Genomic DNA, 24,459 nt, shown 5'->3' with positions numbered 1-24,459 from the left:
ACAGACAGAATGTGTTAGCAAAGAATGGATTGGTGAAACATTTAGGATCTTTTCAGTAGAAGCACTTGGAGGGAGGAACTGCATGATAAACTGAAATGCTGGGTTATTTTTACTACAGTGTTTCACTGTTTCATTCTAAGCTAGATCGCTTCAGAGACTGTTTATGGTGTCGTATTGGGGCAACAAACTGCAGCTCAGGGATAGGATTGAGCAGCTGTGCGTAGGAACCTCTTAAGTCACATCTCCATCACAGAAACTGTTGTGAAATGGGGAAAAAAACCCTCAGTTTTTATGGAGATACTCTGAGACAGAGAGAGTAGGATGCATGTATAGACCACCTCTTGCATAAACCTTAATTAAACCCTGCTATTTGTTTAGCGGGATTTAGTTAAGGTTTATGCAAGAGGTGGTCTATACATCACAGGCTGTGACAGGACTTATGTGATCTATTCCATACAACAAAAAGCCTGCCTGAAACAGTTGTGTCTCAGGACATGTATTACAGTACATAGGTTTTGACAGTAGTGCCAGCTTTGGAGTATTTGTTCTTGGCTATTTCTTCCTTCCCCTACACTACAGCTCACCATCTTCTTTGGCTGTGCTAATGTAACTTGGGCATGAACAAAGTCGAGCAACAAATCCATGTTTTTAAAAGGTTAAATTGAATGAATTTGGGAATGGGTGACAAGGGCCTGCTGGGGGCACTGCAGTAAAAGAGATGCCCAATGTTAGTACTGTCAGTGAATGCATAATGAGAAACTGACCTGCTGTAAAATCTGCTGTGACACAATGAAGAGCAAATATGAAATTGTGATTATATCCTAAGGTGCAGCCAGAATAAATAGTAGTATTCTGCTTTATTACAGTGAATATCAGAAGCTGTGTATTAGATTGACCTTTCTGCCATCTGGGATTTGTGGGCTTTACTTCTTGTCCTGCAAATTGTGAAGAAAATATAAGTTTGACCTAGTTGTTGAAGCCTTAGTTTAGGTGTATCTATATCCCTGTGTCTCAAATTTTCTGTCTTAACTTAAAGAGGTGTGAGGCTCACAACTTTTACTTTTCTTATTGAATTTCTACCTTTACAATTAGAGTTAGCATCAACCAAAAACTTTTAAGTATCTCTGGTTGAGAGAAGAGGGAATGGGGAGCATTAATATAAGGTTATTACCACCCTAAGCAAAATGCTGCTTATTTCAGAGTACAACAGAATCTCCCATTTCTCTGTATACATTCCCAAAGAAGTGCCTCCTGCATAACAGCTTTCCAGAGGAGGATGCAGAATACAGAGGCAGTTTCACAGCAGTCAGGTGATAGGCAGCCCTGGTTTTGGCACAGAGGTGCAGCCCAGTTACCTTGGGCTGGAGAAGAGGTCATTTCCATAGAGAAAGCTGAGCTTCGCATCTTTCATTTTAGGACTTGTTCATTTTACACTGTATAGTTTATTTTCACCAACTCCCTTTTTAAAATGGATTCAGCATGCAACTGTTACACATTTGAATAATTTCGTATTACTTTGGTCCTATTTGCTGTTGTACTCGTTTCCTTTTTATTAAGTGCTTCTGTGGCACAAGTTTTTATAGTCAGATTTATCAAGCTTTCTTATATGCTTTGGGGATTAACAGAATAGACAATTTCCATAAAACACATTTCTTAACACATTTTGTAGTTTCAGTTTCATTGTCATAATGAAGAAGTTTCTGAGGCTCTTAATAAATGACAGAGCAGTTTTTAAGCGCTTCATGTGCTGCAGTACTTGATGTAAGCAAAAGCAGCTTAACTAAACCCCTGACATTTAATGTAGCTTTGCTTCTCAATTCTTATGAACTAAATAAGTTAGAGAAGTAATTCAGTTGGTCCTGCCTGTGCAAAAGAGTTCATTTATGTGTGATGTTGGCAGTCAATTATGGTATTGTGTAAATATATATGTTTAATAATTTTGACAGAACTGGTATTTGAGCTAATTGTTACGTGACTGCTAAACAATATTGATAACATCTGTCAAAAAAGAGTGTTCAGCTAAACATGACCAGAGTAAGTCAGATTTTTTAAATGTTTTTCTACATTAAATTTTTCCAAATTTATAGATAAATGAAGAATTAAAGATGAGAAGGAATTTAAGGGATATCCATGGTTTTAAAGTCATTACAAAATGGGGGTTATTTTAAAATTCAGCATTGTAGATCATAAAGCAGAACTAGCTATAGGGTAAAGTAGAATTAGAGAGACATAGTGAGATGAGTATCTTTATGGCCTGTATAATTTTGAAAATGAAGCTTGGCAGTGTGATACAAATTTTTGCCCCCTTTGTCTTCTTTAGAGTTCAATGTACTGATTTTTAGAATATTTAAGTTTTGTTTAGGAGACTCATATATATATTACAGTGCTTAGAAACAATAATTTTACTAAATGATTGATTATAGCAAGTGGTTATAGATGGTGTTTATTTTGTTGGTGTCTGGGATCATTGATTCAAAAGGACCAGTTAGACCATGTTTTCTGTCATTTCATTTTACAAGACCAGTCAACCATGTGACTGTAAGTGTTCTTTTAATCCTCCTCTTGTATGACTGCTTCCATGTGTTCAAATTTGTATCACAGATGACCCCTGGCAGTGCTTTCTGTAGAAAGATGCCGGAGTTTTCAGGAAATCGGTAACTATGTAGCCTTCTTCCAAAAGCAGGACCATGTTTATGGGCCTCAGAGATGATAAACTGGTTGAATCCCCAGAGCTGTTAGAGGACATTAAAGATCCCATGCATGCATCCACATATCCACATACCACCACATGCAGGCAACATTCTGCAGTACATGGTCTGCAAGAGCTCAGTTTGTTCCCTTGCAGCACTGCTGGCCATAGGTAGAAGACTCTGTTCTGCCTGGGAGACTCAGGTCAGTGAGACCAGGACTTTGCAGCGTGGCTCCTGCAGCACAGATCAGCAGCACCACCACTGCTTGCCAAGGGCAGTAAGAACCCACACAGCTCTTTGTACCAGCGCGTGTTGCAGAAGTGGAAGGCTCACAGGGGAGGGGTGTGTATCATATTTTGTCTCAAGCCTGCTCCTGCTTGAGATCTCCATCATGCCCCATATTAGTTAAAAGAGGGAAGAAAGATTTTTTTCACCGTTAGATTTTGGTTTTGCCATTTGACTTAGCTGTTGAACCTGAAGAATACTGTTGGTTGGAATTTTGTTGAATATTGCTACACAAAACTATAAACTACCTCCTATCTGCAAGCATTTTCTGCTTCTTAGTAAAGGAAAACAAGATGATGTTACATCAGTAAATCTGGATAGTTGAAAAGTTTGCACTATCTCTGTGCTTATTTGCTGTCCTTCTAGACATCTAGGAGTTTAATAAAGACTGTGTGTAAGATTGCATAATCCCATCTGTCATGGCTTCATTTCTTTAGATGAAGGAAAGCCATAGCTTTTCTAAAGTCTCTGTATTCTAATAGGAGAATTCCTTGTAACATTATTGTTACAGCCTGATTACATCTATATGCATGAAATGCCATGCTTTGGAAACCAATTCAACTGTTTGAATATTTCTTGACTCTCTATATACTTGTAATGAGTTCAGGCAGTTTTGAATGTTTTAAAATGTTTCAACAGAATGAGGTATCCAAATGATAATTTCCTCATGAGTTATTACATGAGTAACATTATTTTTTTCATATGAGAGCAGTTTTAAAATTGAGATCAGTTAGCAAATTGTCAGGTATTAGGCTTCTGTAAGCTTGATATCAAATGTAATACTATTTAAAATAAATACAAAATAAAACATGCAAATGGGTTTATAGTATCAGAAGTGATTTTCTTTTGTTTTTATTTCCAGGCTGGTAAGTGAAGAACTGCCAGAAGTTCCTGTGCTTTACAGAGATGTCTCATCCCTTTTGCTTATCCAGATCTTAACCATGCCTCAACCATTGCACAGAGGTATGTTGCAAAAATATGTATAGTTAAATGATTATGTAGATGAGGCTGCTTTCATGATGGTTTGCAGGATGGTAAATCGTAGCTGATCTACTGTGTATTCTAAAATAATGTTTCTGCCTTATCTACAAAAGGTGGCATTGAACAGAAGTTTTTGTTCTGAGTTGACAGGTTTATCTGTGTTCCCTGTCTTTTTACCTTATCAGTCAGCTATTCATTAAAGATACAAGAGCTGAGTAGAAACTAAGTATTTCTACTGAAAGAAAAGTGTCCTTTGTTTGACCTTCATCTTTTGCTTAGAGGGACAGCTCGGTACTTCAAGTTGAACTGAGTGCCTAAGGGCAAAAAATTTGAAAGATTGTAATTTAATTTGAACTTCAGAGTTTAAATTGCAGCAGTCTTATGTAAAAGTTCATATATGAAGATAATAATTACTGTAGTGCAGCAATTTCAACAGAGACAGCAAACGGTATAATTTTTAACAAATATTAAATAGATATTAAAAAATTAAATCTTTCCTTACTAAAATCAGAACTGTCTTAAAACCTAAATTTCTGTGTAAAAGGAACAGCTAAACCTGGTTCCTCTAGCTAACAGGTAGTGTATGTTCCAGATTATGACTTCAGACCCTCTGGTGTCTGGTTTGATTATTTGTAATTGTACCTTTATTTGAAAATGAGGACAGACAGCGAGTATCACTTTACTGTTTCACTGACAATGAACAGAATATCTCCTATGGGACCTGTGTGGCAGTTTTGATACCTGCTGAGTTTTGGTAGTTTTTGAATAGGCAAATTCAGGAACTGTTCTGCTTTTGATGCTTGCACCTTAATAGAAACTATTTCCCCTTTAGAGGTGTTCAGTCCTCAGTATTGAATGTTTAAATTCAGCTGAAGTGACTCTATGTGTATCCATTAACACTGTGGGTTTGCTTTTTCAATTCAATATACTTAAAATCATAGAATCATTTAGGTAGGAAAAGACCTTCAGTATCACAGTCCAATTGTTAAGTACATGCTTATGGATTAAGCATATCCAAAAGATTCTTAGAATATGAAAATACTAAGAGAATAAATACTTTGCATAGAAAGACTATTGTCAAAAATGTACTTTATTTTTTTTAAATGACAGTTTAAGTTTATTCGAAGGACTCAATCAAACTAGTATAAAAAGAGTAAATAAAAGTTTAATGAGACTAACATCTGAAATTCGGGGAAGGAATAATCTGTTGACGATAAAGTACAAACCAGTAGTGTCTTTGTAGTCGATATCCAAGCATTGAATATCACCATTTAAGAAAGTGTGTTTTACCCTAGAAAAGACAACATTCAATTAATAGTAAGGCGTTCTGTGGAGAATTCTGTGAAATGCCTCATATCAGCAGCATATTTTGTCCTTTGCTCTTATGTTTATTGTATGTTGCAGTTGAGAGGGAAATGGCAACTGGCAGAAAGAAATAAATGTATCTACTTCAAATCTGTGAGGCATTAAATTAGAAATAAATTGCCATTTATCTTCCTAATTTTTGTTTCATCAATATGGTTAGGCAGAATGAAAAGAAAGTCTTTCATAATTCTTTGTTTGGAGGTATAGAGTGGTGTTCACAAAAGTAAGTCGTAACAAACTTGTTTAGAACTTTTACAATGGGTGTATGGGTCACAGAGTCAAATTCAATATTATTAATTCTTTGTAGAGAGCTAAAGTGTAGCTATGGTAAAATGGCTTGTGAAATGTCTCATAAATACAAGTTCAGCAGTAGGGGTAAACAAAATCTCTGTTTAACCCTACTGTTTCCTGAATTGTCTGTGCTGCCTTTGCCATTGTCATGGGGGGCAGAAGCTCTGGACTTGGCTGTACACTGCAATACATGCAGGAGGCTGATTCCTGTGTGTGATGACAGATATTTCCAGTATATTCCTTTAACAATAGACTTAAGTAAGTTGCATTGTATCCTTCATCAAATATGACATTTTTTTTTCAAGTTTGTATATAAAATCGTTTTTGTTTACACCATGTTACTTTAAAAATGGAGAGTGCTCTGTAAGGAGGACTCAAAATCTCATCTCTTGCCCTTCAAATGGCAAATGCATTAACTTCCCTATTAACTGTTAATTTTAAATTCAGACTGGGAATTGCATTAACTACCCTATTAACTGTTGGATGGGTGTTGGTATCTTTTTCAATCTGACATAGATTAAAGCAATAAAAATGTCATTACTGTTCAGCCTCTTCATTCAGAAGAGAAAAATTGATCTGAACGTATCATAAAGAAGACTGCTGTAGAAAAAACTTTGTGGCAGAGGTCAGAGCATTTACAAACACGAACCAATTTGCAGAGATGTACCTCTGCGTTGTGTAGCAAGCAAAATAAACACTGTGTTTAAAATACTAAAACCATTTGTGAAACTTCTTTTTTCTTTTGAGTTTCATCCCAGGACATGGGCAGAACTTTTCACATGTTTATAATTTTGTTTGAAATTTTTGAAATTGTACAGGGCTAAATGCATAATGATCCACATAGGAGTTTCTGGTTCAATTCTGTGGCAGCTGTGCAGAGGGTGGAGTGTTCATGGCGTTGTGAATTGGGACTCCATACAAGACAAAGATTTTGCTTCCAGCTCCTTTCTTTAAAAATAATAGCAAATGATAGTGTGCATACAGAAACAGAGAGAGTGGCTTGATGGTTGTCAAAACTTAAAATCTGTCTTTGTAAATTGAATTCAGTGCCCCCCCACCAGTCCTTTCTGCAGCACAGTTTTTAGATGTTGGAGTAATTGAATTGAAATTGGACATTCTTTCTTGTTACCATCAATTGTAAAAAGTTTTATTTTCCCACCGCTTGACTTGGGACCCCATGTACAGATCTCTAGAAGTAATGATTTCAGTTTCTGCATTGCATTGAATGTAAAAAGTAGCATACTGATACAGAGTGTTTAAAAACCAGGCTGTGTGTGAACAGGAGTGAGCCTGAGGTGGCCAGCAGTGCCCAGTGCTGTGCCTGGCGCCAGATGCCAGCAGGGCCGAGCAGTGCTTGCCAGCAGCTCTTGTTCCACAGCCTGGTGGTGCTGTGACACCTGACAATTCAGGGCTGCAGGGAGACAGCTGCGATTTAGGAGTGCTTGGATGTGTTCCAACTTGAAAGCTCCTTTTGGGAGTTGAGACTAGCCTCTATGGACTCCAGGAAAGGTTTCTTCTCTGATGTGTAAAATCTGAATTCAACGCCTTTTCCTGTAATACTGGTTAGGCTCAGCTGCTGAAGAGGCTGACCTGGATGTTCTGGCAGATTCTTTTTTTATAAAGTTTGAATGACATGTGACAAAAGTTCAGCAAGCAGCTTTCAGACGAATACTAACACTTTTTTTTTTAATGATTGGATAAGGATCTTGACTCAATATAGTATGGATGTAATCAGCTTGAGCAGTATCCAGTTTCAATGTGAAAGCTCAAATATTTATCTCTGTCTTGGAACTTCAATATACCTTCCATAGATTATCTGAAATTCAGTGCTGTCTCCCTTTGTTCTGAAGTTGTGTTTTCAAAGCAGGGTTCAAGCTTTAGATGAATAAGAATAGTTTTCAAAGGTTATTTATACAAAGATCTTCTGCTAAATTTAGTAAAAAAGGCCCTTTGTCCTTAATTTTGCATCTGGTTCTCTTTGTGGATTCCTTCTGTCATCATTGCATGCCAGGGTATATAATCTAATTTGATATTGAAATTAAAATATGTATATTTTTGGTACTATGCTTATTTATCTGCACATTTCTAGCACTAATATTTAAGTTAGAGTTCTAGAAGTGTTTCCTATTTAAGCTTAATTTTTAAGGGGGTGGTTGCTTTAAAAATAGGAATGTAAGAGCAGTTCTCAATATTATTCAAAAATAAGTACAAAAATTCTGGATTAGCCTGTTTTGTTAGATTGGCCTAGCCATAGTAATAATAATTCCAGACTATCAGATATGGGACAGAGAATCCTAAATGCATTTTAGTGCAGAACTTCGCTCAGTGTTTTACTTCACAAGCTTTAGAATTATTAAATTAAAAAAAGATAAAAAATTAAATTAAAAAGATGATGTCGCAAAAGCACAACCTGCCCCAGGGGCCAGCAGGAAAACAGCATACAGCCCCCACAAGCACACTGCAGAAAGTCAAATAAAGTTGCTCTTTGCAGTAGACAAGAATGTAACAGCTCTAGCATTACAGGTACCTACAGCTATCAAATATTTGCCATTTTAAGAGATAACATAGTAATGAAGTGATAATTGATGCAGTGACTGATGTTTTAATATGTTTCCCATGGGATGCTTCTATGACTATAAAAAAGCCTTGGTGCTCACTACATAACATGCGGCCTCTGAGCTGCTCCTGAGATATTTTCCTAAGGGGAAAAAAAAAAAGATGAAGTTTGTGCAGAATTCAGGACTTAAAGGTGACCCAGATGTGAGAGTGTGCAGTTTTTGTCCCATACTGCTTTCTCAAAAAATATAATTCATAGTAATTTGAGTCACATGCATGCTAGTAAATACAAGAGCATTCATTTAATTGAAACATAATATGGGCTAGACATATTTCTGGTGAATTGAACTATTAGTATTAAGATAAAGAGTAATTCTATTTATCAGATACCAGATTTTTTAAAATGTGCAAAGACACCCAGTGTTGAGCACTGCAATCACCTGAGCAGAGCTACAAGATGGAGGCTGTGGCAGGCTGGTGCCTGTTGACAGCAGTCTGGCTTTGCTGCTTTACACGCAGTGGGTTTTGTTCAGGCTTTCACAGGATGAAATTGATTTGGATTGCTTGTATCTGCTATGGAAGGCTTAGAACTCAGTACCCGAGTTCAGTTCTAGCTACGATTACAAAACTCTTAACTCAGGCCAAGGAGGAAATTTTTACAGTTCTTTGAATGTGTGTGGTTTCATCTTGTAGATTTCAGTCCCAGAAAATTTCCTTAAAGCTTGCCTGCCATTATTCATCAGGGACTGGATTGCTAAGAAAATTGAGGTTTCAGCAGAGATAAAAAATATGGCCTCAAGATCTAGTGGGATCTGGTGAATCCTCCTCTTGGGGAAGTGTGAAGAGGAAGTATCATTATAATGCTGCCTGCTCTAGAATGGGGGGATGAAGTATAGAACCATTCATTGTCATGTTTAAGACAATCTCCATAGGAAGATAATACAGAAAAGTCAGTTTTTAATTGTGTAATAACATATGATCTTCTAGATGCTTTAATTGTGCTTACAGTTTATGCTCACAGAAGTTTATACTCAGTGACATAAAAAAGTCTCAAAATCCATTGAAATGTCTGCATTGATTTGTAAACACTTGCTACATAGACAAACAATTGTTATTTCACAAATGTAATTATGTACTCAAGTCTTAGCTGTGCATATTTTAAAGTCTAGTAGTGGGTTTTGATATTAGATGCAGGAAAGGAGAAGCAAGGTGTTTCATTTTCCTGGCCTCTTCATTTTCACATATGAAGCTCATTTAAATCCTTTGGGAAGAAAGAATGACTTTAACCCAGTTTTTGTGAGGTGCTTATGTAAATAAAATTGTTTTGCTTGACTTCAAAGCCTGAGAGGACTTCTTAAACCTCTCGGTTTTTTCTATGTTTTTTTAATATATATTAGTTATGTTTATGCTTAAGGAGTGGTGTTTAAGTGATGATAGAAACTTCTTTGATCTACCTAGATTTAAAAACAAACTAGATAATTTGGGGCTGAAAATAGAACCTAAAGTAAAAAGATAAAAAAGGACTGCTTCAGTATCTTCATTTCAGCGAATGATCTTTTTTTTTCTCTTTCCATTTTAGGAAGCCTTATTTTGCTTCTGTTGCTAGCTTCCCCTCAAAAATTTCAAAGCCTTTCTCCTGCAGCCTAGCTGTAGGAAATAATAGTCCTTTAAATATTATAAACATCATAAAGATCTTTGAAAATACAGTAAATGCCAATCTGCCTTTTGTCTTTCTTCTGTACACATGTGAGGTCCAGTAAATAGGTACTCACTCAAGAGTGTTCTGCAGCAAGTCTTTTGTGGCTGGATCCATATCTGGAAGTGAAGAGTTAGAAACTGATATGCTAAATGTTTTTGTGATGATTTTTTAAAAAAATTAATTCTTCCAGTATTTGTAGGAGTGTCACCCCTGATGGGAGCCAGAAGAGATGGTTGGATATGCATTTGCTTACATCTACAGTAATCAGTAGTTTAACTTGATGTAACCTTTGGACAAAATACAATTTTGTAGTATTGCCAGGCCACTTGGATGAAGTCACTGCTAATCAGGATTAAGATGAACATAAGCAGCTGTGGAAAATTGCTTGCCCTGTACTTGTTCTGTTCACTGTGGCTGCCAAGTCATTTCGGAAAGCTATAACATAGTTATATGTTGTTTTGTATGCTCTGAGGAGCTGTTCTTTTTGTATAGCACTTGCTTTTCATTTCAGAATCATCATTTCCATAGCTAGAGACTCTGTAATCATTATATTTGTTAAAAATATCAACTGTTTAAAATTACTTCCTTTGTTTTACAGAACACTTCACCTGCATTATAAAAGTGCTGTTCACTTTATTGTATACTCAAGCATTGGCAGCACTTTCTGTTAAATGCAGCGCTGAAGACAGGATGGCATGGAAAGAGTCAGGAGCTCTCAAAAAGGTTGGTTAGTTTATTAAAATATTTATGAAATTATGCTTAAGTATTTCTGCTATGAATGCAACAGATACTTCTGCTTTGCATGTAATATTTGCTTCTGCTTCAAAATCCAGTATTTTGATTCTGTGTGTACAGTTTCTGCAGGTTTTTGTACATGATTAGACTTAAAAATTTCACAATTAATACCTGGTTGCAAAACTGAGTTTGAGATTTGAGTGTGTTTCTTTATAGTTTCAGTCTCTACTTTGTTGCAGTGGTTGTAATCAGTAAATGCAGCTTTTCTTCCTGTGAAATTGAAGCCTGCCTATATAAACCATGGGCATTGATCCGATACATTTCTCTACAGGAAAAGCAGGAAGCTTTGTTGGAGAAAAAAACTCTCTTGACTTTTCCAACTTGCTTGTGCTATTTGTGGCTAGCTATATAAATTCCTCTCACTATGTGGTTAAGAGTGCTTATATGATGAAATGACGGAGAAGGAAATCTGTCACTATTGTTTCTTTGCCTTTTGGTGGTATTTACAAGTGACAATCCATCTTTCTATTTCAGTTCAGCTGACTGAATGCCAGTTGCCACCAAAGACAAAGTTCTCTGCACTAGCACCAGCATTCATTTAATCCTTCAGTCAACCTTCTACTCCACAGATTGGTTTTCCCAGAACGTCAAAAGGATGCCAATATCAAAGGAAAGGATAGGAATGTTGATATTGGCCAATATCAGACTAAAAGAAAGAATAGAATTGTTTCCCAGAAGGTGAAAAGAATGCCAATATCAGACCAAAGGAAAAGATTGAAGTGTTGGGACCAGGAGAAGAAATGGGTATTGCCCCTTTATACAACAGCTGGGCCTTAGGTGTAAAATGAAATGAAGACTGAGAAGCATGACCTGTCTTTTCACATGTAACTTATATTTGTCATACTGGTCAGTCAGAATTCCAATGTCTTAAGGACAAATTATCTGCTGGCCTGCTACTATGAATTTTTTTTTTACATTGGGATCACTGGACAGTACTTCATTTTGTCAGGTCCCTATCTGACCATTCTTTCACTATTTTGTCATTTTCTTAGAAATACAAAGACATTTGCTTGAGGTTGTTGCTAGTGATAGGGGTTTTTTCATTGTTTACCTAAGTGATTCTCAGGTGATACATAATTTTGCAGTTTAAAGCACCCAGGACCTGCCAGTGATAATCACACAGCTCCTTGTTCCTGTCTCCCAGCTGTTTGGCTGCCCTTCTCTTCATGAGCCTATCCCTCATCCTCATGCATGTCATGAGGAAAGTGGGTTCTTAATTTAGAAATCCAAGTTCTTTCTTTAAAGTTTCTTTAAGCCCTAGTGGTTAAAAACATGGTTCAGGTTGGCTTTTTCTTCTCTGCTGGTAAAACAGATATTTTAATTCTGGGATGACTACACAGATGACACTTCACTTAACTTTTGTCTGTGGATAATGTCAAGTGAATTTATTGCAGTTTGGTATTCCAGACATTAAACATGGGCTGAAGACTTTGCTCTATTATTTATGTTAAATGATCAAATAACATGAAGAGTTTAATTTCTCAGCAGAGGTGAGAGGTGGATATTGTACTTTTAAAACCCACATTTACCCTTATTATCTTTGCAAGGTGTGTCACGGTGTCATAGGAAGCACAATAAATGCCTGTGGATTAAACGTCCAGGAATAACATAGAAAGAAGGTTTTTCTTAGCTGCTGAATTAAGTGTGTGTTGCCTTCTGGGTCTTTGACTATAAGCATAAACAGTAAGTGTGTGGTCCCAGTATGAAAGGTGAAGACCCCATCTAAAATGGAGAATGAAAGCTGATGCCAAAATGCACTAAAGAAACCAACTGATGAATTCTATACATCATTATGTACTGAAGTAATTGAAGTTTCTTTAAGGAATCACAGTAATGTTCCATTGCCTTGTTGTTTGTTGTGTTGATCATATACTAACAGAACTTAAAATTCATATCCAGTCATCTTTTTCCAGGGTAGAATTTATTCTGACTCGAAAGAAAATATTTATGAGAATACTGCTTTCTATTTCTTAAGGCTTTCTGTGTTGCCTTTAAATGTAATTGCTATGGCACAAAGCTAAGTGGCTATTTATTCTTTACACTAAATATATTTTCCATCTCTAGTAGATATTATTCATTCCAAACACAGCTTTGTACTTTCTGATAGATTCATTGTAACTTAAAATACATAGCAAGTGGTTTGTTATCCATTCTGGTTGGTATGTTTTAAAAAATTATTTTTTAAAAAAAATTCCTGCATTAGAATTCAAATTCTGTCAAAACAAGATGTATCCATGAAGTGATTCTTCCTTGTTTTAAAGTAAGGATTTATATACTCACAGAGAAAACGTTATACAAGTGCTTTCATAAAGCACTCAGTTCAGAGCATATGTAATTCAAGCAGCAATTCTCATTTCACTATTGAGCTAAATGCAGTCCCATTCTGTAAAATTATATATTTATTTTAATTTTTTTTAAGCATTGTGTATCTATGTAGGTCAAAATTCACATGTTGATCAAAAGGAAATACTCTTCATTGCTGTTGCTAATACAGAAACATTTTCTCCTTTTTATGACCAGTACTTTTTGGATTTATTTTCTTCTCATTTGCAGAATACATCCAGTGGAGAAAAATCTTGGGAAGTATTGCTGAGTCATGTGATTAGTGAACTGTCTAAAGGGAAGATATATGATGAAGAAGAGACTGAAGAATTAGCAGTGGTATTGGCAAATTTCTGGATAATGTATCCAGCATGTCCCCTTGAAGTTTTTTTGCTTCGTTGTTATAATGATTTTTCTCTGATCTTGTTAAAGTCTTGCAGTACAACTCTTTGTTTTCTAGATCAAAGCATATCCCTTTGGGACAGTTTGCCTCTGCAAATCTTTCTTTTAATAATATCAGATGTGGTCAGTGCCACATTGAGAAAATTATTGACAAATACTTCTTATAATTACAGGTTTTAATCATATATATAAGTTCCAATCATAAGTATGAAAGACCTTTCAGAAACTTGGAAAAGTAAATATGTTAAGTAGAAAACCCATTTGTTGAGAGGGAAGGATATCTACAGAGCTATTTCAGATTATTAGGGAAATGCTGGCCTTTGAAATGTATGTTCGATGAAGTCATTTCTATAATATGCTTTAAAAAATACTTGGTTCATATTGCAGTTTCCATACTTAGGGGATAATTTTCCTGGGACAGAATTTAGTAATTGCTTCCTCCTGTCTAGGTAAATCTGGATTCTGTAGAGTGCTATCTGCAGCAGTTCTGCCTGCCTTTCCTCAGGATCACAAGCCTTCTTCAACACCATCTCTTTGGAGGGGATTTGCCTAGTTGTCAGGTACAGAATGAGAGGGGCACACTCAAACATTTCTGAATAAAAGCTAAAGATCAAAAATTAGAACTTTAAGGTGTCTATTTCATGGTATACATTTTCTATCCCAAGATTTTTTTTAAAGCATATATTACAGCACTGTAGTTTTCAAAAAAATGTTATATTATGTTATAATGTTAAAATGTTATATTAAACTTCAGCAAAGTCATTCTTATTTAACTGGGTCATAGGTGCTTGTCTTTTAAAATAACAACATACTTTAAAACTTGTCCAGCTTCTGCAAAGATGGTGTAATTCCAGAATGGAATTCAGTACTGATTTTCTTAATGCCTCTTAATACTTCATTCTCAGAGACATTGCATCAGCGGACAATTATGTTTAAGTTCCATGACTAATTTAAGTAGAGTTTACTGAAGGTCAGCTCCCTTTTTGCCTTGCCTCAACATCATTTTCTTTGTAAAACAGCTGTTATCTAGCTTGTGGTGCTAAACAGAAAAAAATATTGTGGAGTTTGGGGCTTTCTTGTTTTGTTTCTGTTTTTTGGATTTGTGGTTTTTGTGGTGGGGCTGTGTTTTGTCTGTGGGGTTTGGTTTGAGTTGAGGTCTCAAAGTTGTTTTGTTTGGAGGGTTTTTTCTGACAATTTTTTCTTGCTTCAAGGGTCCAGTTTGAAGTTATCTGGTAAAATTGAACCTTCCTGTGTCACTAAGCATGACTATTTGCATCTTAATACTAAAATACTTATTGAAATAGATATATTTTTAATAAATTATTTAAAAATTTAGAGTCTAGATATTAATCTAAACCTCTTTGATTTCATGCCTAAAAAGGAGGATGAAGAATTCACCATTCTTGCAAGCTGCCTGGGTCTGTTACCATCTTTTCAGTCAGCTCATCAGTTCACCAGTGCCTCTTGTCTTGATTGGCCGGTGCCAGCATTTGACATGATATCACAGTGGTGCTCAGAACTGGCTTCATTTGCAGATAGACATCCAGATCAAGTAAAGGTATGTAGCAAAATTATACTTTCCAAAATAGGGAAGCAGCTATTTATTGTTTGACTCATTATGCACATACACCGTTGCTTTGGATAAGAATCTGAAAATATAACTTTTTAGTGAGAAAGAAATTGTAATGGGAAATACTGGTAAGTGGATTTGGTTTGAATTGGCTAAAAACAGGAATAAGTAGACCTGTGTGGTTTTTATAGTTGCTGGAGACAGAATATAGAAACACTATCTTTAGATGATACTAAGTCTGCACATACTTTCTGGACCTGTAGCCAATAAAGGGCAGGTAATAGAAAATTTAAGAAAATACATATCAGAACTTTTCCTTGTCTGTTTTAAATTTGAGTACAAATTTTAGCTGGGAGACAGCTTTCATAGTCAGTGCCAGGGTTTGGGAGTAACACATTGATATTGCCAAACAAACTTAGTGCAGGGAGTAAGAGTCTTTCCTGTAGGTCACTCTTAATCCTCTCATTTTAACTGTGAGGGTTTTTGCACTTAAAGTATGTCACTTTTAGAAAACATCCTTGGGAAAAGACTAGTGCCCATTTTGTACCTGTTACAGAGGATGAAACATGACTGCAGTTGGGGAGGGTGATCAACCAGGAGCAGGTGACTATTACAAGGTGACATTTGACTTCTAAATATGTGGAATGCAAAAGAAAGGAGATATTTTTAAACTGCATTTTAACTTTTATTTGGTATTCTCTTTTTTTAGAAGATAAAAGTGCTTTAAAAAATGCACAGAACTGATATATATTCTTACCTTATTTGTAGGCTTTGCTTATCCAGGAACCTAAGTGGGACTTGCCACGCCTCCTTCAGTTGCCTGAGAATTACAATACCATTTTTCAGTATTATCACAGAAAAACTTGTTCTGTTTGTACCAAGGTTCCTAAAGATCCTGCTGTTTGCTTAGTTTGTGGTACTTTTGTATGCTTGAAAGGACTATGCTGTAAACAACAGAGCTACTGTGAATGTGTACTGGTAAGAGAGAGTTAATTCAAATTCTGTAATTGATTCTCACGCTCATTGATAGTTGTTAACTCCATTGCTCACTTCTGATGGTTTTCTTTTCAAAATATGTTTATGTAATCATAGTTTGGGTCGAAAGGGACCCTTGAAGGGTCATCTAGTCTAACCCCCAGTGATAGAGTTTAATGCTTATTTCTGAGTAATAGACCTAGACTGGATTCTGGAGAGCTATTTACTTGCATAGCAACATATTTCTCCTTTTTTGTAAAAGTCTTACAAAGCCACCGTGTGTAATGTTGACACATGATTTTGATTCACAGCCAGTTGAAATTTGTTTACATTCTATTTGTTTCTATATTATTTTCATTTTCCTTGGTTTTTTTCCTTGATTTCCAAGTACATAGAAAATCAGTGTGTTGTTGATTTGAGTATTTTCTGATACCTGATCACCTACTAGAGATCCACAGACTTTAACTACATAGGTGCTGATTTAAGGTCTTTGACTTTTTCAGCAGCAAAGATTTCTAGTCAGCATATATATAATTTCTTTCAGCAGCCTAAGTTGGATGTGATCTAGTATTGTTTTTCAGACTATGATAAAAGTTTGCTTTGATAGGTTTTCTTTTTGCTTCCATTGAACAGTTAGGAGAAGACTGAAAATATAAGGACTTCACAAAACTGTGAGAGGAATTTGTTAGAGAGATATTTACAAATGGGGCATAAAATGTCAGAGATATTTTGAGCTGTCTTGAAATTGTTTGAATTCACCTTTCTCTCTTATAATGTTAATATAGCAGAAGAAAAAGGGGTGGGCAAAATTTACAATAGAATTTATAGTTACATTTAAGGTAAGGTTACATTTCAAGCTTCATGAAAACAGAATGTTATAAAAAAAAGGAATTAACAATCCATATAATTAAGTAATTGTTTTTGTAGTTGATGGGATTATAGCTTCTAATTGTAATCAACCATATAGGAAGGGTGCATTTTTTAATTGCAAAAGTGAATTGATGAATGTAGATTGTGCTAGTCACAGAGATGAATGACATACTGAACAAAGTAAGAACCATTAAATTTTTTTTATTAATTTGTAGAGCCATAGACTAGATCTGTGAGCATGGATTGAGAAAACATATGTTTAACAATATAAACTATTGTAAAGTTTTTCTAAATACTTTCTCCAGTTACTGTTATCTGTAGAAAATATTTGGTAATCCTATCCAGTTTGCTATACAACAACAAATTCAAAATATTGTGCAGAATATTTTTTGTAATTCAGTTTTTATATGGCAACAAATATCCTCCCTTTTGATTAGGGAAACATTTCATATACAGGTGTTGTTATGGCAGCACAAGGAACTGAATTCTTGCTTTTGGATGGAGAATTTTGGGGCAGCCTATCCTTCGGCACACTGTTTCTTAGTAAATAATGTCTGCATGTCATTTGAAGCAAAACAAAGTATTATTTTTAAAATCTCTTCTGTTACAAAGTTGACAGACATTAACAGAATCTTTGCACTCTTGCCTTTCTACATGCATAACATTACAGCATTCTCAAAACTGTGGAGCTGGGACAGGAATATTCCTTTTGATTAATGCATCTGTAATCATCATCATACGAGGCCATCGTTTCTGCCTTTGGGGTTCTGTTTATCTTGATGCACATGGTGAAGAAGACAGAGATCTTAGGTACTGTTTTCATTACAGCTGTGTTTCATTGTTGGTGCCTCTGTGTAAATCGAGTTTGTCTTGTAACATGCAGTAACAGATAATAATAGATCTCCACCTTCCTTGTGTAGAAAAATGGAAAATCCCCATTTACTGCAACTTGGACTGACTTTTACTATCTTGGGTTTTTGAGGATTTTTGGCCCAGAAGTGGTGTAATCATGATCATTGTGTAGTTACACCAGGAACCCAGCAGACAGATGACTATGTTGCCATTCCCAACTACAGTTAATTCTGCGTGTTCTGTTGGGAAACTCTTATCTCCCAGTGTTGTTGTTTGGCCTTTAATCAAACAATGCCATTGGATTACAGTAACTTCCAAGCTACACATGACTGAGAAAACAAGTGATGGTTTCTGGATGCTGCTATCCAGTGTAAGGAAGGGAAGTCCCAGGAGTTGCCCTATAAGAAGCAAAAATGAAAACCCCTCACCAATGCATGTTTACCCTGTAAAAAGAGTTGTATGAGTATCATGGTGATTATATAATGAAGCTTCTTTCCACTTACTTGGCTTGTTAACCATTTATTTTCTTCTTTCCTTTTTTTCCCTCCACAGGCGTGGTAAACCCCTCTACATATGCAAGGAAAGATACAAAGTGCTTGAACAGCAGTGGGTGTCTCATACTTTTGATCATATCAATAAAAGATGGGGGCCACATTATAATGGCTTGTAAATCATCATCATCATCTACACACCATAAAACTGCTGTTACCATGAATGAATGCATCTTGACTGACAATAGCTTTAACTGAATGGGAGTTTAACTCCTTGGATCGGGGTGGAATCGGGTATGGGCATAAAAGGGAAATGGAATTTTGTCAGCATGTGAAATCTGTTCAAAATGAGCTGTTGTTGCTACTAAACAATGATACAATGATTGAAATTAAATCCTCAAAATGGTGTGAGCAATCTTATTGCACTCAGTAGTCTATTTTTCTTGTGTTTTTTTAAAGCCCATTATTGTTAAGAAGCACAAAGTTTACTTGGAATTGTTTAGAAGCTCCAGGGGTAGCTGTCTGGGTTTTATTTTTCTTTGCATGGAGTTGAGTTTTTAGCATTTTTTGCTGAAATGGTGTAAATGTCTATTACACTACTAAGTATGTTGGATAAAATTTCTTTGCCATTTTTGTGTTGGCTTGAGGTTTTTACTTGATAGGCATTTGTAATTAGGTCTGTAAAATGACTGTGAGACTGCATGGTAATAATTGGTCTGAAAGTTGAATTTTAAAGAGTATTTCACTTATAGAGGTCTATTGAAATATTTCAGGCATTACTGAAAACTTACACATTCTCAGGAACTTCACTTTTTTTTCTCCATAAGTAAGTGAAATAGCTGTAAATTAGGTGTCTTACTGTTCTTCATGTAATCCAGAACACACATTCTGTCCTCATTTTTTTCCAGGAAGGAGCTTTTATTTTTTTCATATCAGTTTAAGAAATTGTTAATGATAACATACAGAAATTGCTATATATAGGGAATTTGTATGGTGCCCAACACAGTAGATTCCAGTTACAAGCATAACAACTGTAAGCCTGCCTATCATTCCAAACCAGATGTATGTTTCAGAATGATTGGATTCAGAATGTACAGGCTATTCTAAAAATGATCATTTTTACCTTTCCTTACATTTCAGGAGGTTCCTCAATATTGTATTTGTTTAAAGTAATCACTATTCTTTCTGCTTGGTTTCCTAAAAGGGAAAAATAAAAAAAAAATCAACAGAGGTAGCCAAGATGAGGTACCGGTGCAGCCTCACTGGATGAATGCCAAAACAATTCATGCTTAGAAGACTAAAAAATTCATGAGAAGAAGCATGACTGGGCTAAAACCCATAGTGTAAGTAGGTAGAAAGATTATAGCCAAAATACTGGTATGTAATATATTGCTAATATTGTTTTTTCACAAGTCTTGGACATTTGTTGGCTATTTCATACAATACTACCAAGCAGTTCCTGGTAGTTTTGACTTCCACAGCTTGCGTGTAAAATAAAATTTATGTGTGCAAAATAAAAACATCTTATGATAAAGCCACATATACAAAGAAAACAATTTCCCAGTGGAAATCATTATCTAGTGAAAAGTGTATAGGGGAAATAAAATGACTGTATAGTAATCAGGAACAGACCGAAGGAAAAGTAGATAAAATGATTTTTTCTGGATACCTGCAATTTGAAAAACCCTACAATAAAGGATACTGTTTTTTATATAGACATATAAATATATATATTTCAAAAGTATTACAGTACTTCCTGTAAGATTAGAATTACTCTGTTTCACTGACTAAATGGCTGTGTCTTTTCCAAAATATTACTTTTTTGATACTGTATTATAAGTTCTGCCTGTGATATTTTTGCATTGCTCATTAAGAATATCAGGCCATTTTGTAAATGTGGTTAAAGAGCAAAAAGATTCTTTACATTGCCAGCATAACATTATTACAGGGCTCATGAACTTGAGTGATCTGTAATTTGAAGCTCCAATGCTATATTTACAAGAGATAATGTGTCCAGAATTTGATTACTGTGTTTTATTTAAAACAGAATGTTCTCTGATTGTGCATATGGATGTGAAGTAAAACTATTAGCCTTAACTTTAACATTTGGGTATTTCATAGTGGTTATTGAAGTACTGGTGAATTAGTCACCAGTTGATTTAAAAATGACAAAAAATTACTTGGTTGAAAAATTGTACTTGAATATCCTTGCATGCTGCTAAACAAGAATTTTTATTTCCCCCATAACTTTTTAAATTCTACTTTATTAAGCTAACCTTGAAAAATAACAGGTCCAAACTAGAGTGGTGTGTGCATTTAATACTGAAGTGTTCTGGTGTGATATCCTGTATGAATGATCATTTAAGTACAGTACATTACTGTAGACTCTAAATCTTTATAACACATCAGAAGAGTACAAAACTAGGAATACAATAATTGGCATTGTAAGATATGTTAATAAAAGTCTACTGTCAATCTGTGTGTTCATGAAATTTTTTCCTCTCTACCCCAGTAATCCAAAATGACACTGAATTCCACCCAAAAGCCAGGCAGTTATTTAAATGTTAAAACCTTATGCATGCAAAGTACTTTGTGTAGAGAGTAAACCTAGTACATGTTTTAACTTGTTACTTAGTCATGTATTTTCCAATAGTAATTTGGATTATTTTACTCATAACTATAGCACTTAAAGTTGGGCTTAAGTGTATTCCAGCTATTCCAGCATTGCTGCTGCAAACTGCTGAAGTTAAATTGCTGAGTTGAGAAACTATTTCTGGGAAAACCGCTTGATCTTTTCTGTCAAATCTGTTTCTGAAATAACTATTGCTTCAATTTGCTGAATATAATATTTATGTATTAAGTTTTTTCTTTCGACCTTTGAGAGATTTGATGGAACAATCATCTTTTGGCCTTGACCTTCGGATAACAGCATCTTTTCTTTTTCAGTGGTGGCCTGAAATTTTTAATGAATATTTTCATCACCCCTGCAATAGGAATCTTTTATAACTCATAGTATTTCACAAGGAAATTACATTTTTCTTTTAAAAACAGGATCTCTTTCTTCAGTATACAACAAATGTTATTCTTTACTTCAGAATCCCATGAGATCAGTTCATGTTCTGTGCATAGCTGCCAGGGAAGACTTGAGTTTTGTGGTGCTCTTGATACGATTTCTATCTAATTTTCATCTAACCCAGATACTGCAGTCCTGTTTTTCAATTTCTTTTCTCAGAGGTGGGGACAGTGATGAATGGAGCCTGCCTGACTATTAGCATAGGTGAAAATGAAATTATGCTGTTACAAAGAAACCCACAGGAATGATGTGAGCCAGTGTGTGAAGGTTCACAGCTCTAGGTTACCAGCCACAGAATATAAGGAAGTGTACGTAATCAGATGAGGTTGGCTCTGTGTGACAATTTGTGGGTTTTTTTGTCTGGGTAAGATTGCTCACTGTAGTCAGTGAGAGCTGTACTGCTGGGCTGATGAATGTCATCTTGGCAGGGCACAGTGCCCAAATCCCCTAATTGCATGTTTTCTCAGATGGGCAGCAGTTTCCCTGCAAATTCTCTTACACTGAGGAGAGTCCCAGCTTCTGTTGAGTTCATCCTGGCAGCTTACCGTGTCTCTTCTACTGCAATAACTAATACATTTCCCATTGTAGGATATCTTTGACTCATTACTACTAAGATTTTAAATAATTTTAATTGAAAACAATTATGCTGGGCTTATTCCTCACGGTTGGATTATTTTTTTAATGTTATAACAAAACAAGATAACCTTCAGAGATTAGAGCTGGAAAAAAACAATTGTTCTTCATGCCTGATAATGAGAAAAAACGTAGTTAAAATATTTACTGTCCCTACATTTTGGCCTTAAATCTGATGACCAGATGTGCATGGGTCACATTTGAATGTAGAGCACAAGTGTGTATTGAAGCACTTGCCAAATCAGAACAACATGTTCTTAGGGATTACCTGTAATACTGGTAAATACCTAAAGTAGATAATGAGCCTTTGTTTTTCAGGTGTCAAGGAATATACTTTGTACCTTGCTATTGAAGCCACTAATACAGTTTGCTGTGAAAAGTTCTACTTTCCTTCTTTTTCCTTGAAAAACTGAACCTCTCCTTTCTTTCAGGCCTTTGTTTTCTCCAATGTTGTATATGCAACTACTTTGTGTAGCACTGCACAACAGAAGAAGCCTAAACTAGCTGGAGAGCCCTCTGCAAACTGTACAGCAATTTATGTGAATAAATTGCATTTTCTCAGGGTACTTAATGCCGAGATAGTCAAGGAGGCGCAGCTTGAAAATTAGTTTGTAGAGACTGGCTGCTTTTGTGCTCTATGGTGCTGGTCATTTTAGATTTGTTACACATCAAGCTTTGAAAATTTAAAACTAACTTTGCATTTTTCTCAAGTATCTCCACAGGCCCTAAAAGAAAATGCATTTGTCCTAGGACAATTTCCCATTGTTCTCAAGAGAGTTTAGTATGGAGCTAGTGTTTTAATCTCAGCTCTGCAACAAGGTACTTGGTGACAATGCTGGTGTAAATGTATACATGATACAAAATCCAGACATACAGGTCTTGTTAAACTAAGATCTTGGGCAACTGAAGGGACTGTTAAGTATTGTTTCCTTTAGGTTCTCTAGCTATCTGCTTTATCCTGCTTGTTTTGTTTCAGCTTGTAATCTCCTTTAAGACAGGGAGCACCTCCTGTTTGTATCAGTAAGTAAGTGCTGCTCTATAATGTTAGATCAACTGGTATTGGAGCAAATCCAGATTGCAGAGTCTTCCATCATCAATAAATATATATGTGCACACAGGATTTAAGCAAGATTAAGCAAGGCCCTTTCTTGTTTCATGTTCATGCTTTTTGAATTTTTTCAAACTTTGCTGCCTTCAACCTCAAATGTTCCTCCTCACACAGAGATGATGGCAGTAATCAAAATCAACATGAAATTAAAATGAGGTTGTTTCCCACAGTCAGACATGACTGGACAGAATAATACCTCTTCAATATCTCTACATCATCTTTTTTGTCCTGCCAAAAGCAGCTGTCTCAAGAAACAAATACTTTCTGAGACTTAAAGAAGCTTATTGTCTTTTAATACTTAGTGCAGTGTTTGTATGACTAATACAGCAGGTGACTGATGTAATTCAAATAACCTTCAGATACCTGGCTATTCAGAAATGGCTCACACTTCTGTTTTCTCCCTACTTGGACTGGGTGTCTTAGTTACATAACATAATAGCAAGACATCTTACAGAACATTTCCCTTATAATGGTGTTCTTTCTGTTTTAATCCTGGGCAAAATTAGGGACTATTAATCAGATTACTGCATGTAATTTTACAGTTCCAGTCTACCTAAATAAGTAAGAAATCCACAGCAATTTGAAGCTAAGGTACTACAGTAGCAGTGCTCTTTGTGGGAGAATGTTTCCTGGAATGCTGCAGTATATTTTTTCACTGTGTATTACAGAGCTGTGTTGCATCTTGTCCTCTGAAACATATGTCAAAAGACATGTTATTTGTGTGAATACCAAGGTGGTTCCCTAGCAACAATAAATAGAAGAAAGCTCAGCCTATTCAAGTGATTTACCTTTCTAAGCATGTGGCAGCAAAGATGGATTTTGAATACTAAGGGAACTCATTAGCTGGAAGAAGAAAAGCAGCAAATAAAGAACTGTAGATACATCTTACCCAGCACTGCTGTTGTGTACAGCATAATTGGGAATTTGCATAAGATGCTCTTAATGTGAAATACCATTTAATTTTACTCTTTCCTCTACAGCTTTTAATTTTCTTTACTATAGAGGGGTAAAATGTTGCCTCTGAGAAAATGTAAGAAGTCACATTATTATTTATTTATTATTTGGATAAGTTCACCTTCCAAACTTATTATTAATGTCCTATGTGCTCAGACCTAGCATTGCTTAGATGTTCATCCACTAAGAGTAAGTGCATAGACTTAAACGTAGTAACAGGCAAGATTTTAAATCAGAGTAAGACTGCATCTCAACTTTTTACTTACAGAAAGCATAGATTCTGTTGTAATGGTATGTTTTATGATTAAAGTGTTTCCGTTTATAGTTTGTTGATTCCATGTTTTTCTACAAGTTGGTGTTATATGACAATTTAAAAATTAATAGATTGTCAAAAAACTCCTAGTTAACATATAGCACTGAGATCTTTTGTGGACTATACTTTGAATAAGCTCATCAGTTAAATTCTGTAGAGGATTTACTGCCTATAAAATATTTTGTTTCCATTCCGTTCTTTAGGCATTTTAGAACATTTCATCTAATAATAGCT

General features: G+C 35.5%; 1 protein-coding gene across 5 annotated transcripts in view; it reads left to right on the top strand.

Annotated features, from left to right (window-relative positions):
- UBR3 (ubiquitin protein ligase E3 component n-recognin 3) overlaps window positions 1–20,619 on the top strand; it is a 103,205-nt gene extending 82,586 nt beyond the window's left edge. For all 5 annotated transcript variants that reach the window (XM_033516150.1, XM_033516148.1, XM_015634519.3 and 2 more), the window contains 8 exons: window positions 3,838–3,938; window positions 10,466–10,590; window positions 13,216–13,323; window positions 13,836–13,946; window positions 14,768–14,944; window positions 15,725–15,934; window positions 17,472–17,611; window positions 18,206–20,619. In XM_033516150.1, coding sequence (XP_033372041.1) covers window positions 3,838–3,938; window positions 10,466–10,590; window positions 13,216–13,323; window positions 13,836–13,946; window positions 14,768–14,944; window positions 15,725–15,934; window positions 17,472–17,611; window positions 18,206–18,323 — 1,090 coding nt within the window. In that variant the 3' untranslated portion in view covers window positions 18,324–20,619. The remainder of the gene's footprint in view (window positions 1–3,837; window positions 3,939–10,465; window positions 10,591–13,215; window positions 13,324–13,835; window positions 13,947–14,767; window positions 14,945–15,724; window positions 15,935–17,471; window positions 17,612–18,205) is intronic.
- The last annotated feature ends 3,840 nt before the right edge of the window (window positions 20,620–24,459 follow it).

Source organism: Parus major, chromosome 7, assembly GCF_001522545.3.
Source record: "Parus major isolate Abel chromosome 7, Parus_major1.1, whole genome shotgun sequence".
Taxonomy (NCBI): Eukaryota; Metazoa; Chordata; class Aves; order Passeriformes; family Paridae; genus Parus; species Parus major.
This window is presented reverse-complemented; position numbering and strand designations above follow the sequence as displayed.